The sequence below is a fragment of the Chenopodium quinoa genome, unplaced genomic scaffold (genome assembly GCF_001683475.1).
Source record: "Chenopodium quinoa cultivar QQ74 unplaced genomic scaffold, ASM168347v1, whole genome shotgun sequence".
In the NCBI taxonomy this organism is placed as follows: Eukaryota; Viridiplantae; Streptophyta; class Magnoliopsida; order Caryophyllales; family Amaranthaceae; genus Chenopodium; species Chenopodium quinoa.
The window spans coordinates 917,599-931,705 of NW_018744298.1; the positions used below are offsets into that span (position 1 = coordinate 917,599).

The 14,107-nt window shown below is 35.0% G+C and overlaps 2 protein-coding genes and 1 long non-coding RNA gene across 3 annotated transcripts; 2 read left to right on the forward strand and 1 right to left on the reverse strand.

The window, feature by feature from the left end:
• The first annotated feature begins 360 nt into the window (after positions 1 to 360).
• LOC110695442 (beta-glucuronosyltransferase GlcAT14A-like) lies at positions 361 to 5,377 on the forward strand. The gene is made up of 4 exons (XM_021872674.1): positions 361 to 1,584; positions 1,792 to 1,867; positions 1,980 to 2,095; positions 4,669 to 5,377. Exons 1-4 carry the CDS (start codon positions 1,092 to 1,094, stop codon positions 5,190 to 5,192), a joined length of 1,209 nt encoding a protein of 402 aa, XP_021728366.1. The 5' UTR covers positions 361 to 1,091; the 3' UTR covers positions 5,193 to 5,377.
• Positions 5,378 to 6,194: 817 nt separating this feature from the next.
• LOC110695443 (protein QUIRKY-like) lies at positions 6,195 to 9,667 on the reverse strand. The gene has a single exon (XM_021872675.1). The coding sequence runs from the start codon at positions 9,300 to 9,302 to the stop codon at positions 6,231 to 6,233; it is 3,072 nt and encodes a 1,023-aa protein (XP_021728367.1). The 5' UTR covers positions 9,303 to 9,667; the 3' UTR covers positions 6,195 to 6,230.
• A 2,369-nt stretch (positions 9,668 to 12,036) lies between these two features.
• On the forward strand, positions 12,037 to 13,745 carry LOC110695447. Its single transcript, XR_002506058.1, has 3 exons — positions 12,037 to 12,237; positions 12,451 to 12,595; positions 13,321 to 13,745. It is a non-coding gene; the product is annotated as an uncharacterized LOC110695447 (long non-coding RNA).
• The last annotated feature ends 362 nt before the right edge of the window (positions 13,746 to 14,107 follow it).

The window sequence follows — 14,107 nt, forward strand, 5'->3', positions numbered from 1 at the left end:
TGTGGGTTTGACTTGGCATGAGGCCTTGACATGGGCTATAAAAGGGTTTTTGAGGTCTTTTGAGATTTGGGTTGCATTCGAGGCTTAACAAATGGGATTTTGTCATGGGGTACTAATTAAAAGGGGAGACATTTTTAGTCTACAATGTCAATTACAATCTTATAAATGTAAGTTAATGACATGAAATAAAATGAAAAACAATGAATGATGAAGAGCGTGAAGTGGACACATTGACTTCCTTAATAATGTTAGTTGTTTTTTAATACTCTATATATAAGTATAAATCTACTTATATCATATTATAAATGTTCATATCAAATTAGATCAAACTAAATCAGATCATATCTTTTTATTTGTGTTTACTTATCGCTAAAACATCTTTATCTATGTAATTGCTAAAATAAAAAAAAATTCATGTTAATATGAATCTAATGACATCTCATGGCTGTTTTCGAATAAGCCAATCCATTCGAGATCCTGCAACTTCACTTTATTTCCTATTCACTCAGCTACCTTTAATCTGTTAAGCGAGAGCAATCTAATGATATCTCGTTTGATAAAATATATACTAGCATATATTTTTTTTATCTTAAAAAATTTGTGTACAAATAAGATCAAAACTTAGTCAAATTTAAAAATTAGATCCCACCAAATTAGATTAGAGAAATTTTATCTCAAAGAAGTAAGTTTGGTATGCACCCAATTACCCATGATGAGTTATAAATCCACCCACCCGAACCTCAACAAATAAAGGCAACCATTTGTGATTTGTTGTTGTTGGTAGTAGACATTCAAGATTCAACAATGCTAATAAATATATGTCAACCATGTCTGAATTGACAGATGGAGGCCTTAACATCCAAGCAAAGAATAATCCCCCCACCAAAAGTTCTAAATCTACACTCTTCCACCTCCAAATTTTCAAATAATTAACCAAAAAACTTCCCCTAAATTTCAAACATACCCTTTATCTCTTTATTACCAGAAAAACCTGACTTTTTTCTTTCTACACTACATAAATCCACTGTTCTTCTTCATTATTCTCCCTTATGTTATTATACCCAAAAAAATCCCATTAATTAATTCTAATAATGGGTACCAAAAAATTAATGCTAACCCTCATTTTATCATCAATCATAATCTTCCTTGTTTACATCTTAACCATATTAACAAAACCCACAATTATACCCACTAATAATTCCTTCAAATTAGTCATAAAACCCAATATTACCAAAACTTATCCTGTCACATTTGCATACTTGATCTCAGCATCAACAAACGACGTTCTTAAGTTAAAGCGCACATTACTTGCACTTTATCATCCGGGTAATTACTACTTGATCCATTTTGATTATGGAGCTCCGAAATCACAGCATTTAGAAGTTGCAGAATTTGTATCAAAGAATGAAGTTTTTTCTCAAGTTGGAAATGTTTGGATTATTGGTAAACCAAATCTAGTTACTTATAGAGGTCCCACTATGCTTTCTGCTACATTACATGCCATTTCCATTCTTCTAAAGACTTGCCAATGGGATTGGTTTATTAATCTCAGTGCCTCTGATTATCCTTTGGTTACTCAAGATGGTATGGTGAGTGACCTTTTTTTTTTTTTTTTTTTTTTTTTTTTCTTTTTCAATTTTTTTTATATATTTTTTCCATTCAAAACGAGGTACAGGACACTAGCCTCGAGTACTTCTTCAATTAGTAGTCACGTGTGTAATCTAAACTAGTTTCAAAATTTAGGTCGTTGACTTGTGGATGTTGATTTTTTTTTTTTTTAATTTTCGGCAGATTTAATTCATGCCTTTTCTGACGTACCAAGAGATTCAAATTTTGTACAGCATTCCAGTCGGCTGGGTTGGAAATTGTAAGTGTTTTTTTTTTCTTACTAGTGATTTGTCGGTGGTTAAAATCCATAAAAGTGTATTGTAAATAATACTATAATTATAATAATATTGAATGGTAAAATATTATTTCAGGAATAAAAGGGGAAAGCCAGTGATAATTGATCCGGCTTTATACAGTCTAAATAAATCACAGGTTTGGTGGGCTGTTAAGCAAAGGGGTCTACCTAGTTCCTTCAAGTTGTTCACAGGTTAATTACCCTCTAATTTTTTTTTATCTAATTAATTTCAAATTATATCATATTTATAGTTATTGAGGTGCTCCCTTCTTTTTCTTAAGACTTACTCCCATTTTTCTGAATTATACTTCCTTTTACTTTATTTCATTTAAACATTATCTTTCTTTTTTCCTTTAGAATTTCCATTAGATGTAGGTCGTGGAAAAATCACTAAGGTGCATGGGGCATCGATTGACACTTAAATAAAAATAAACTACTCTATTACACATTTTTTCTGTCTTAAAGTAGTGTGTAATACTAGTATAAAGTGACTTTATTAATCATTGTAAAATTTAGTGATTTTGATTATTATTATTATTATCATTATTATTATTATTATCAATACGTATAATTTTTGTTGGGGCAATTTTTTTTTTGATAAAAAGTATTTGCGTGTGAAGTTTAGAAAGAGAATACACGCAAAGTGTACAAGTGATTGAAGGGAATCATGTGCCCTTTGAATCGTCCTTAAATTCACATGAATGACCCATCAAAACGCTATAAGTGAGCTAACTTTAATGGCCTCTTACTATATAGAATTGACTTCTTTGCATAATTGTATTACTAGCTTAACTAGCTTAACACCCAAAATCCACGCATGTACGTGGTGGTCATTTATCTAATGTCACAAGTTCGATTTCTACCAACTATGGTTCTCGAGTTGTCCCAAGCAAATTTAGTAGAATAAATTTCGAGATCTACGTTCTTAAAAAGTCTCTGATTCAGCTATCTTTCGAGCAAGGACCATGTAAAGTGGACAAGATATTTATACTATTTTTCTTAGTGGTGATGTGGTAGGCCATAAAATGATAGAAGGGGTTCAAGGGTAAACCTTTTACGAGTACATAGTGTTCATCATTATGTTAAAATATGTCTTCTTGAGTGCATCCATTTTGTATATCACATTAAAAAATGTTACAAGTACATTATTAATTATATTTTTGATCCAGTCAATTTTCTTGGTTTTAAAAATTATTTACGAATTGAATAATAAGTTGTTGCTGAGATTCAAAGTGACAGTGACATGTGTTGATGATTAAATTTTTGGTCCTGATTTGATTAATTATTCATGATCAACCACTTATGATTTCAAGTCTAAACTACTTATCTACTTTGCATCAATTGATTTAACATTTGATTAAACTATAATTACCCTTGTACTACTATATGCTCTATGCCTTTGACTTGACCTACTTATTTGAAAAGTCCATCTATACAACAGTTACACCACTCCAAAATACCAAAACCCATAAGAAAATAAAGCCTCATTCTCGTGCATTAGCACATGTATACTCTAGTATGGATAATGCTATACATAGATCTAATACTTTCAATATACTAATATAAACTTTACCTAGGAGCTTTTTTTTGCCGTCTTTGCCGCTTTAATATATAGATATTCTATAATTAAGTAGTGAGTGAAAAAAGGAGAATAGTGTCCTTATTTTATTTTTTTATTTTTTTTTATTTAATTTAGATGCTTAATCTATAACTAATAAGCTCAAATCTTAAAATGAAAATGTTTTCCGCTATTAGAAAAACTATTTTCCATCTTGAGAAAAATATATTCCACCTTTTACCAACTAAACCAAATGTTGTAATAAAAAAAATACAAACCAAACCAAATAACATTAGAAATGATAAAGGAAAATTGTTTTCACAAGAATGTTTTCCATCAAAACATATGAGCCTTGTTATTATTCTTGATAATTATATCGAAAGCTTGTCATTAACTCGTTATACTTCGAGAGTGAACATCTAGTTCATGCCTAAGCTATATGCCTATATCAGTTATACAGTGAGGGCAGAGCTAGATTTTTGAAGATAGGATGTTGATATTATATCCATGGTATGTTAAAGACCATAAATTACTGCATATAACTATAAGTTTATAAGAATTATCTAAGAAAAAGAAACAGATTTTATGGGTAGTTTTAATTTTCAACGGGGTGGTGTCGACCAACACCCCATGCACCTTAGTAGTTTCCCACTGATTACCATGGCAAACATTTACTGAGTACTGTAATGTTTTGGAAAAGCTAATCTTTGTTAAAGATTTCTTTCTCCTTGGTAAAGTGAAAAGATATGTTATTATACTCTGTTTTGTGTATTAGATCCTCAGATCAGATCATTGTCAAAAGTATAAGTAGCTGACTCACAGCAAAAGTAATCTGTTCTGTCAGTTGCTAAAATGTTCTGTTATGTCATAATTCATCTAAATTATAACTAATCTCTAAAATTAAATTATGGCCAACAGATGCAGTTTGGGCTAGATAATCTAGATGATGCACATGCTAACTCTAACATTGATGCACATGCATTGTGGATTGTAATATTGTACCAACAGTACTTGAGTTCTGAAATTTTGTTAAATGTATTTTATAATGTATAATCATACTTGAATAGTCAGTTTATTATTAATATCATTTGTAATTATCAAATGGTCGGTTCATTATTAATATATTAAGATGTTAGATTCTATTCTTTTAATCATGTTTCTCTCTAATCTTTTTGTTTTTGTAATTATTTATTTCTTCATGTTACAGGCTCTGCTTGGACAGTTTTATCAAGGTCCTTTGCTGAGTATTGCATAGTAGGATGGGAAAATCTTCCAAGGACACTACTGCTCTATTACACCAACTTTGTCTCCTCGCCGGAGGGCTACTTCCAAACAGTCATATGCAACTCTCAGGACTACAAGAACACTACAATTAATCATGACTTACACTATATCAGTTGGGATAACCCTCCTAAGCAGCATCCGAGATCACTTGGTCTCAAGGATTTCCGTAGAATGGTCCTTAGTAACCGACCATTTGCTAGGAAGTTCAAGAAAAATGATCGCGTTCTGGACAAAATTGATCGAGAAATTCTCAAGAGGATTAAGTGGCATGATACATTTAGCTATGGTGGGTGGTGTGGGGGGACTGATGGAGGACAGGACAGTTGCTCAGGGTTAAAAGCTGAGAATTATGGTGTTTTGAAACCTGGTGCTGGTTCCAGAAGACTTAAAACTTTGTTAACAAAATTGGTTTCTGCTAGGAAATCTAGTAAACATTGGTGTAGATGAGACACCACCACCAATTATTTGTTTTGTGATTCAATTTGTGTATGTACAATAATTTTGATTACTTAATTCAGTTAAGAATAGTAAATGGTACTATAGAAGTATTTTTGTGGAATAATCAATCTTATAGTAAAGCAATCAATCTTATAGTTTTGTGATGATGTGTATTCCTCGAATATAATTGGAGAGCTATGTTTAACATACTGATTAGCAAGGATGTAAAGCTGCAAGAGTCTATAGAAGATAACAATATGTCGATGATAATGAGAGTGATTAATCAACTGTATAAGTGACATGAGTTGCTTAAATTACATTACGAATGAAGAGTTTCAGGAACACCGCAGTCTGCATAGCTCAGTTATGAATATTATAGTTTGAAAGAAGTGTTCTATGATGGAATGTGACTCAAGCTCCAGCTTAAGTTAGTAGTAACTTGACGACCAAATTCAGAACAGCAGTATTAATCTCATTATACATTTTTGCATCTGATTTTCTGAACAACTATTCATTTTAACGATAAAAAGAAGAATGTTAGACCAAGTATAGTTTTCAAGAATAACAATTAACAACTTCCTGCAAATTACTTGTAAGATCACAGACCATGTACATGATCATATTCAGAGCTCTGTATTGTTTTCTGTTTTTCTCCTGAGAATATTCAATTTTATGATAGTTGATTAATAAAATCTCAAACGGTAACATTTAACCGACTGCCAAAATTAAATTCCCTCATCTTTTCCCATTAAATTGCATTGCTCAATGCCTAGATTGCCCACTTTCTTTAATTTACAATTTAAATGCTGCGCATTTCAGTGTCCCAAATCAAAAGAATACAAAATAAATATACAAGTAAATTAATAACTTTGAACAATTCTTGTTAAAAGAATTAAAAAAAAAAGGTAGATCCTTCATTAAGTCGACAAAATCATGAAGTAACATTATCTAATACACCAGGAAAGTGCACCCCTTAAGTCCTTAACAAAATAACCTTTAACTCCACATCCCCCACCCCCCCCCCCCAACCTTGGCCCCAGTACAAAATCACAGAATCTGATCGGAAAGTGAGGGTAGACGCCGGAAAAAGTTGGCGGGAACCGACGGCATGTCACCCCTAAACTTGGGATGTCTCAAGTAATAGAATGTTGAACCCAACACAAAAGCCTTAAAGGGTACCACGTAAAATGCTATTGACGCGATCAAGCAGAATACCAAAAATATCCCTGTTGCTCTTGGATCCCTCCAATTGTACAAGGCTTCCACTCTTTCCCATTGGGCTGCCATGTCCCCCAAAAATGATTGGGCTCTTCCTGCCAAGGCCCTTAGCCTATCGTACCTGACCCGAACTACATCGTGTGATCGTGTTGTTGGTAGCCCGTCGAACTCCTCATCAAGCTCGTCGTTGGACACTACATCCACACAAGATATGCGAGGGTCCATGCTAAGAGGGACCTTGGCACGGTACCTAATACGGAAGGCTAGGATTAGGAAAGCATACATGAAAAATGTTGGTAGCACAAGGTGTGGGCAGACTACAATAGCTATGAGTACAATGTGGACCAAGATGGTTGTTGGTGTGTGAGCCCAAGTTCGTATCCCATTGAGCCACCGAGCCAAAGTGGCTACTTTAGATAGCCCACTGACCACTCTAAACCAATTGACCTTGCTCTTCCTCATGCTCCAAATGTGAGTATCTGAATCAAGCATGTATTGGACTACTTCAAGGCCCAGAGGTGGCTCGGACCGAGCTAGCCTAGCAGTAACGATTCTCATCGCTGTGTGGCGCAAGATGTCTTGTTGGGCTCGGCCTAATGGACAGACATAGTGCATTCTAGGCAACATTGGACTTGAATATGCCTGAAGTAGACTAATCCATGATGAGCAAGTAAACCTTAGACTTATCTCAATCTCACCCATCCTTCGCGCCCCACCCGGAAGCAATACCGTAAGTGGATACGTGTTCAAATAAACCCGGTTTGCATCAAGGGCTGACAAACGCAACCTTAACTTCCCAATACGAATATCTTTTCCGGGTTTATTTGTCTCATCTTTGCTGTACCGCCCATTATCAAACACCCCAATGGTTACAACAGTACACGGGTCATATACATCCCACGTATACTGCTCGTTCCATCGAGGGTTAAACCGGTCAAGTATGGTTCGTGTACGAACCCACTTAGGCCCGTATTTAGCCACGACATAAGCATCCGTGGTACCACGAGTACCATCTCTAGTTTTGACGGGCAATAAATTATTGGCTCCTCGAATCCCAACCTCGAGCAAACCAATTGGAGGTTTGGCTAGTTGCTTAGCCGAGGCTCGGACATCACTAGTCACGTGAGCCGCCTCATCAAGCACATGATACCCTCCTTCAATGCAAGTTCTCAAGTGTATTCTCCCAGCATATGGCTTGCTCTTCTCATCCTCCCCAACCAAATTGAACCATCTTGACTTAGGCTGGACTCGATTATCCGTCCTCCGTTCGATACTTGCCACGTGCACCTTCGCAAACCCGACCGATTGTCCACTTGTAACATCATCAACCGTGACCACCAAAAAAGGATCAAACGGCTCCGCAGCCACAAACACCAAGTCCTCATTCCACGTAGGACTAGTGGACCCCAACGTCATCCGACCCGTCTTAAAGACCTGACCACCAAGCTGAGCCTTAACATAAAGATCAGGAGTTCGGCTTTTTGGTTCGGATGATCCCGAACCTAATTGCAAATCTTGGGTTTGGATAACCGTTACACGCAAATACCACAATTTTGGAGACAAATAAACCTTGGCTCGGGTCGCCGCAATCAACCCACCCGAATCCGATTGCCAAGCCTCCTGAAACGCCTCGTCGGTTTGGGTCCCAATCCAAACCGCGACCATCACATCAACAACCGTACCTTCCGAACCTTCTAGAGTGTACCACTGAGGCGCTAAAGGACTATCAGGTGGTACACGCTTCGGTACCTCTTGTAAATCAAACGACACCGTTCCGAGTGATTTCTCCTCAATTTTCACACCCTCTTTTTCTTCCTTCTTGTTCACTGTCCAAACTGACACTTCTAGTGAACTCGAATTTAACCCTTCTTTATCAAACGCAAACACCTGATCCCAATCCTTCCCATTCTTCTCCGACGTCGTTTTGATACTATGAGTACCAATTACTAGCTTAGCAAAGCTCAATGACTCCGCTTCTGAACTCGACAGCTTTGCCTTTATAACTCGAACATAAAGAAACGGCATTCTGTCTACTAAATCAGACCCAGTTCCATGCCTTCGGTCCGATCCCGAAATAGCCCGTACCTCAAGATCACTCCTCATAGCTGAACCACTACCACCACCAGTCACACTAGCACTAGCTAAAGAAACTTCCATATTTTTCTTCTCACTAACTCCCACCTTCACATTCTCCGCAACAGGCGGATTAACCACCTCTGCCGCCTGATCAGGCGGCGGAGGCGGAGGTGGATGATCACCTTCCTTATTACCTTCATCCTTCGCCGCAGGAGGTGGATTTTCCTCCTGCGGCTTCTTCTCCTGCTCCTTAACGTCAACCTTATTATCCTTCCCCTCTCCTTCCTTAACCTCGGCTTCTTTCATCTCGTCCCCAACCTCGGGTTTTTTCTCCTCATCTTTCTTCTCCTCCACCTCGGCCTTCTTCCCCTCCTCTTCCACCTTCTTCTCAACCTCCGCCGCAGCAGGCGACGAAGGTGGATCCTCATACCAAACCTTAAGCCCAATCTCTCCTTTAATCTGCGAAAAAACGCTCCGTTTTTCCAACGGATAATAAATCAAACTCTCCGACCCTAATTTTGCAAAAGCAGCACCACCAATTTTAACCTTCCCAAGAAAATTCGACCGTTTTCCTGTCTTCTTATCATTATAAATGTTAAGCTCTAATACCTCTGAATCCATAGATTCCGCATTGTGGACAACGAACTCGAGCTTCTCATCCCACTGCGGGTTGAGATCTCGTGTAATTGTCTTGGTACGACGGCGTTGGCCGTCGAAATCTACCATGACGAACGCACTGGCGGTTCCTTGGCCGTCTTTTGGCATTAAGTTTTTAGCATTGCAGATTTCCACCACCAATTTTCGACCGTTGGAGGTGTCTGCCATTGTTGATCTTACTTTCTTTCTAATAATAGAAAGTGGTTGGAAATTTAAGGAAAAAAAATTGAATGAAATTTGTAATAGTGGAAAGTTGTGGCTTGTGGTTTACTTTAGTGGAGTGGGGAGCAGTGTGGAGTGAGAAGGAAATGGGGGAGAATTGATATTTATATTTGGAGTAGGCAACGGGAAAAAGAATTAAGACGTATCAGCTGAGTGTAAGCCACGTGGAAGATTGTCTGATGGTGAAAAACTAGTATTAGTCCATAATAATATTTCATTATCGTTTCTGTATAATCGTAATTTTCTTTTATTTTTTAACTAGGTTATAATTATGTGTAATGCACTATTGTTAAATTTTTGACAATAATATTACAAAATATAAAGAATATAAAAGATATTCAGAAATTTTTTACTTGGTTATATATGAAATATGATTGTCAAAGTGGAAAAAAAATACATAAAGTATAAATAGTTTACTTAAAAATTTTGCAAAAAAAATTAAAAAAAAAAAAGAAGCGAAAAAGGTGGGAAAAATTTTCACAAGGTAATGACAAGTGTCATAAAAGGATTTGTTTTTAGTATAGGTTAATATAGATACTTAGAACACTTTTTCTAAATTAAAAATGTCATAATACTTATAATATATTATATTTGGCAAGATTTTTTTGTTAAAAGTTGTACTATACCCTTATTTTGATCTTATGGTTCACTAAATTATATTCCTAAAAAATTTTTCACCTTCATTTTAAGTGTATTAATTCATGTGAGACCTATTTTACTTAAATACTGTGAAAAATCGAAGAAAATATTTATTTTTTTATACTCTACTTCGTATAACATTTACTGAGTAAGTATCAAATGATTGTGTATATGGACTAATATGTTGTTGGGTCACTATCAAATCCCAATGCATATTTTCAAAAATAATTTCTTACATATAATTTATTAATATATAATTGTATTCGAAGTTTTTTTTTAATAGTTGCAACACTTTTTTTTTTTCACGTATGAAAATTATAAACATTTGATATTAAAATAGTATAAATTAAGACGAATCTAACAAGATCTCACATGACTATATTTTTGCATGGCTATAAATCATTAAAGCTAGTCGAAGTGGAACACATGAATAATTTAAAAGTCAAACTGTTACAACTATAAAAAAAACGAAGGAAGTATTAAATTTAATGTAAAAGTTGTACGTTAACAATGTATCTGTTAAATATTCCCTATGTCCCAAAATATCTGACACAGTCAACTTTGCACACATATCAATGCACTAATTTGACTTTATTTTATATAATTAAATATTAATAAAAATTATATATTTTAAAAATTATATTATGAAACTTTATATTAATACCTATCTAACAACCTATTTTATCATAAATTATGTTTTTATTATGTGAATAAAAGATTATGATCAAAGCTAATATATGAATAGTGAAAAAAAATCTAACGTCTCATATAGACAGAGGGAGTATTGGAGTGCCTACATAATTTTTAATTTTGTAGTGTTAGCAAGAACGCAAATTATTGCAACTTTGCAAGCAGTAGATAGAAACCACAAAGAATAATACTGTATGTACTACTCTTTATTAAAGAAATGAAAGAATAAAATAAAATAAATTAACGGGCACTGAATATTTTGGTTAGGGAACTACTGCAGTACTGCTCACTGCTGATAATCTGATGCAGTGTCAGGAGCTTCTGTTTAGTGTTTGCTGAATACAATCGTTGTGTTTAACTTTTATTGGGGTTTATTATTTTTAATTGAAAGAAAAACATTATTAGAGTTAATCTATAAATATATGTAACACACGTAAGTAACTGTGTTAAGAATTATATAATTCAGAAGAATCTGGTCGAAATGCAGGAGTTAGATATTTTAACATTTTTATGGCAAGTTGGTGGTACTTGTAAATTATGCTGAAAAGTTTGGAAATTGATCATTAACTGGAGTATTTTGGAACAGAAAGGTACTACGAAATTTGGCGATTCAGCGTGCCTAGTGCTGATCCTCTTGAGGCACGCACTTAAGTATAGGTTTTTATTTTTATTTATTTATTTATTAAGGTCATGTTTGGCAATTGACTTTTAATAATTTTTTTATTAGCTTTTGGCTTTTAACTTTTTATGTAGTCAAACAGTCAAAAAAGTGTTTGGTAATTGGTTTTTCATTCAACGAAAAAGCTGGCTTTTAAGCCAAAATGAAAAAGTTGCTATGAATAGCTTTTTTTTGTTGACTTTTGGCTTGTTGGCCCACAAATTATCTAATAAACAGCCAACAACCAACAACTAAATTTACCAAACACTCTTATAAAAGCAAGCTTAAACAACCAATTTCAAAATCCATTATAAACAGCCAAACAAGCCAAGTGAACTAATCAACCGCCAACAGCCATTTGCCAAACAAGGCCTAAGTGTAGGGGCGGTTTGGATATTGATCATCAACGTTGCATGCTGACCCATGTTCTTTATCAATTCTTAACTTGGCACTAGTAGAAAAAAAGAAATAGGCAACCCCCCTATGGCAACGGTTCATGAAAACCGTTGCCAACTTAAATGAGCGCCATTTTATATTTCAGAGTTGGCAACGGTTAACCGTTGCCAATTGAGTATCTTTTTTTTTTTAAAAAAAAAAAAAAAAAAATGGTTAGAGTTGCCAACGGTTAACCGTTGCCAATTAAAAAAAAATTTAAAAAAAAATAAAAATAAATAAATGGTTAGAGTTGACAACGGTTAACCGTTGCCAACTTAAAAATAAAAAAAATCGGGTATGCATGCTCTTCATTCAATTCTCTCTTCTCTGAACTTCTTATGCTCTTCATTGCTTCCCTCTTCATTACTCCTCTTCATTGCTTCCCTCTTCCATTGAAGCCATACGCACCCCCCTTCCATACGCAATTCGTCGCCGCCCTTCCATTGAAGCATCTTCGAGGTATACTCCATTGAATTCCTTCGTAATTCGTCGCCTGGGTTGCTGTTTCAGCCTGTTTCAATTCCAAATAGTGCTGACATTAACAACACCGATTCTGAGTTTGGAAACGATGAAAACCATAACCCTAATTCTTCTCCTAATAATGTGTTTCCGGGCTGATTTAGGGTTTGGTTCTTAATTTGCTAATATATGATTTTTGTTTTGATGTGTTAGGAGACAAGAAAGATTGGAATTTCTGTATGTTTCTGGATTAGTTGTTAGGAAACCCACTTCTGATGGATTTCAGGGACTTGGATCTTTGCCTGGTGTTGATAATTTGGCTTCAGCAGCATCACCGGCGTCAGCATCAGCATCAGCGGTCAGTTCTTAACTTCTTATAATCTGATTGTGGTTTGATTGATTTTATATGTCATGAGATTTGGTTTTTTTTTTTGTCATTGTCTTGGTATACTATTTACAATTGAATTAGTTCAAAGGTATGTTAAGGATTTTTAATGATTAATAAATACATAAGCTACCTAATAGTAGTATCATGCCTCCTATTCACTACATAGGCTACCTAGCTAAATATATAAATATTTAGTGTTACCCGAATTCCGATTTGAGAAGATTATGGGGTTTAGAGAAAGCCGTTGGCTGCAATTGAGCTGATTCTTGTGATAATCTGGTCTAACTCAGGCATTAAGATGGAGTAGAGAAAGTTTGGAGACTTACTGTGGGGAAAGGGACATATAGCAGCCCGTATAGGTGTTATTGCCTTACAAACATTCAAATTATCGTGTCAATAATTCAAATTATTTGTCTAATCAGTTGGATTGTTCAAATCACTATAATTAACATCAATCATAGAAGGTATTGTAACCTCATCCATGAACCAGAAATTTACTTAATCAAACCACTATACGGGCTGCTATACGTTGCACCCTGAACATATTTTAGTACCTCATATTCTCATGCAATCGTTGTGCGCTAGTTGTGTAAAATGAAGTTGATAGATATATGCCTTTTACCTGCCCTGCTTTATTTATACTGCATAATGCATGCTAGTTGATTAGTTGTTAATGCATGGTGATTTTGTTGCAGGTTCCTAAGGCAGCCTCGGAATTGAAATCAAAGTTGCAGCTACTCGGAAAATGGTGGAAGATATAAATTATTCAACACTAATTTAGAGGAAAATAATTTAAATCTTATGGTAGTCTTAAGTAAACTTGTGATGCTAACTACCACAAGGAAGCTGATTCAATCAAACCCGGAAATAGCGGAAGCCATGGCTGTGCAATATGCCTTAACGATTCTTCACAAATTTGGGTATGATCGAGTATGGGTTGAATCGGATGCCCTCAATGTGATATCCACCATTAACCAAGGAAAAGCTACCTTTGCCTTTTAAAAAACAAAAAAAAAGTAAACTTGTTTTATTATTATTATTACAACTGAGATTTGCTTTTGTTGCTTTGTTTTTAGTTATTAGGTAACAATGAAAGCAGGCTTTTGCTGATTGTATATTAAGTGTATACTATACTTGTATAAAATATATATCTCTAATTAATTAATAAAATAATTGTGCAAGCTAGCTGTCCAGCATGTGCTGGATTTTTTTTAATTGGACTTTTAGAGCGAGAATAGGTTACTTCATGAACTACTACTGTTCTTATCATGTTTATCTAGTAGTTAAAATAAATCGGATAGATTACAAGAATGATACTCATGTGTCATGATGAACCTTCTGTTAAGCCAAACCATCCATGCAAATGAGAAAGCTATGACCATAATATTAATAATATTGCAGCAAAAAAAAAAAAAGGGCGCCAATGTATTTGGCAACGGTTAACCGTTGCCAACTCAAGCAATTGGCAGCGGTTAACCGTTG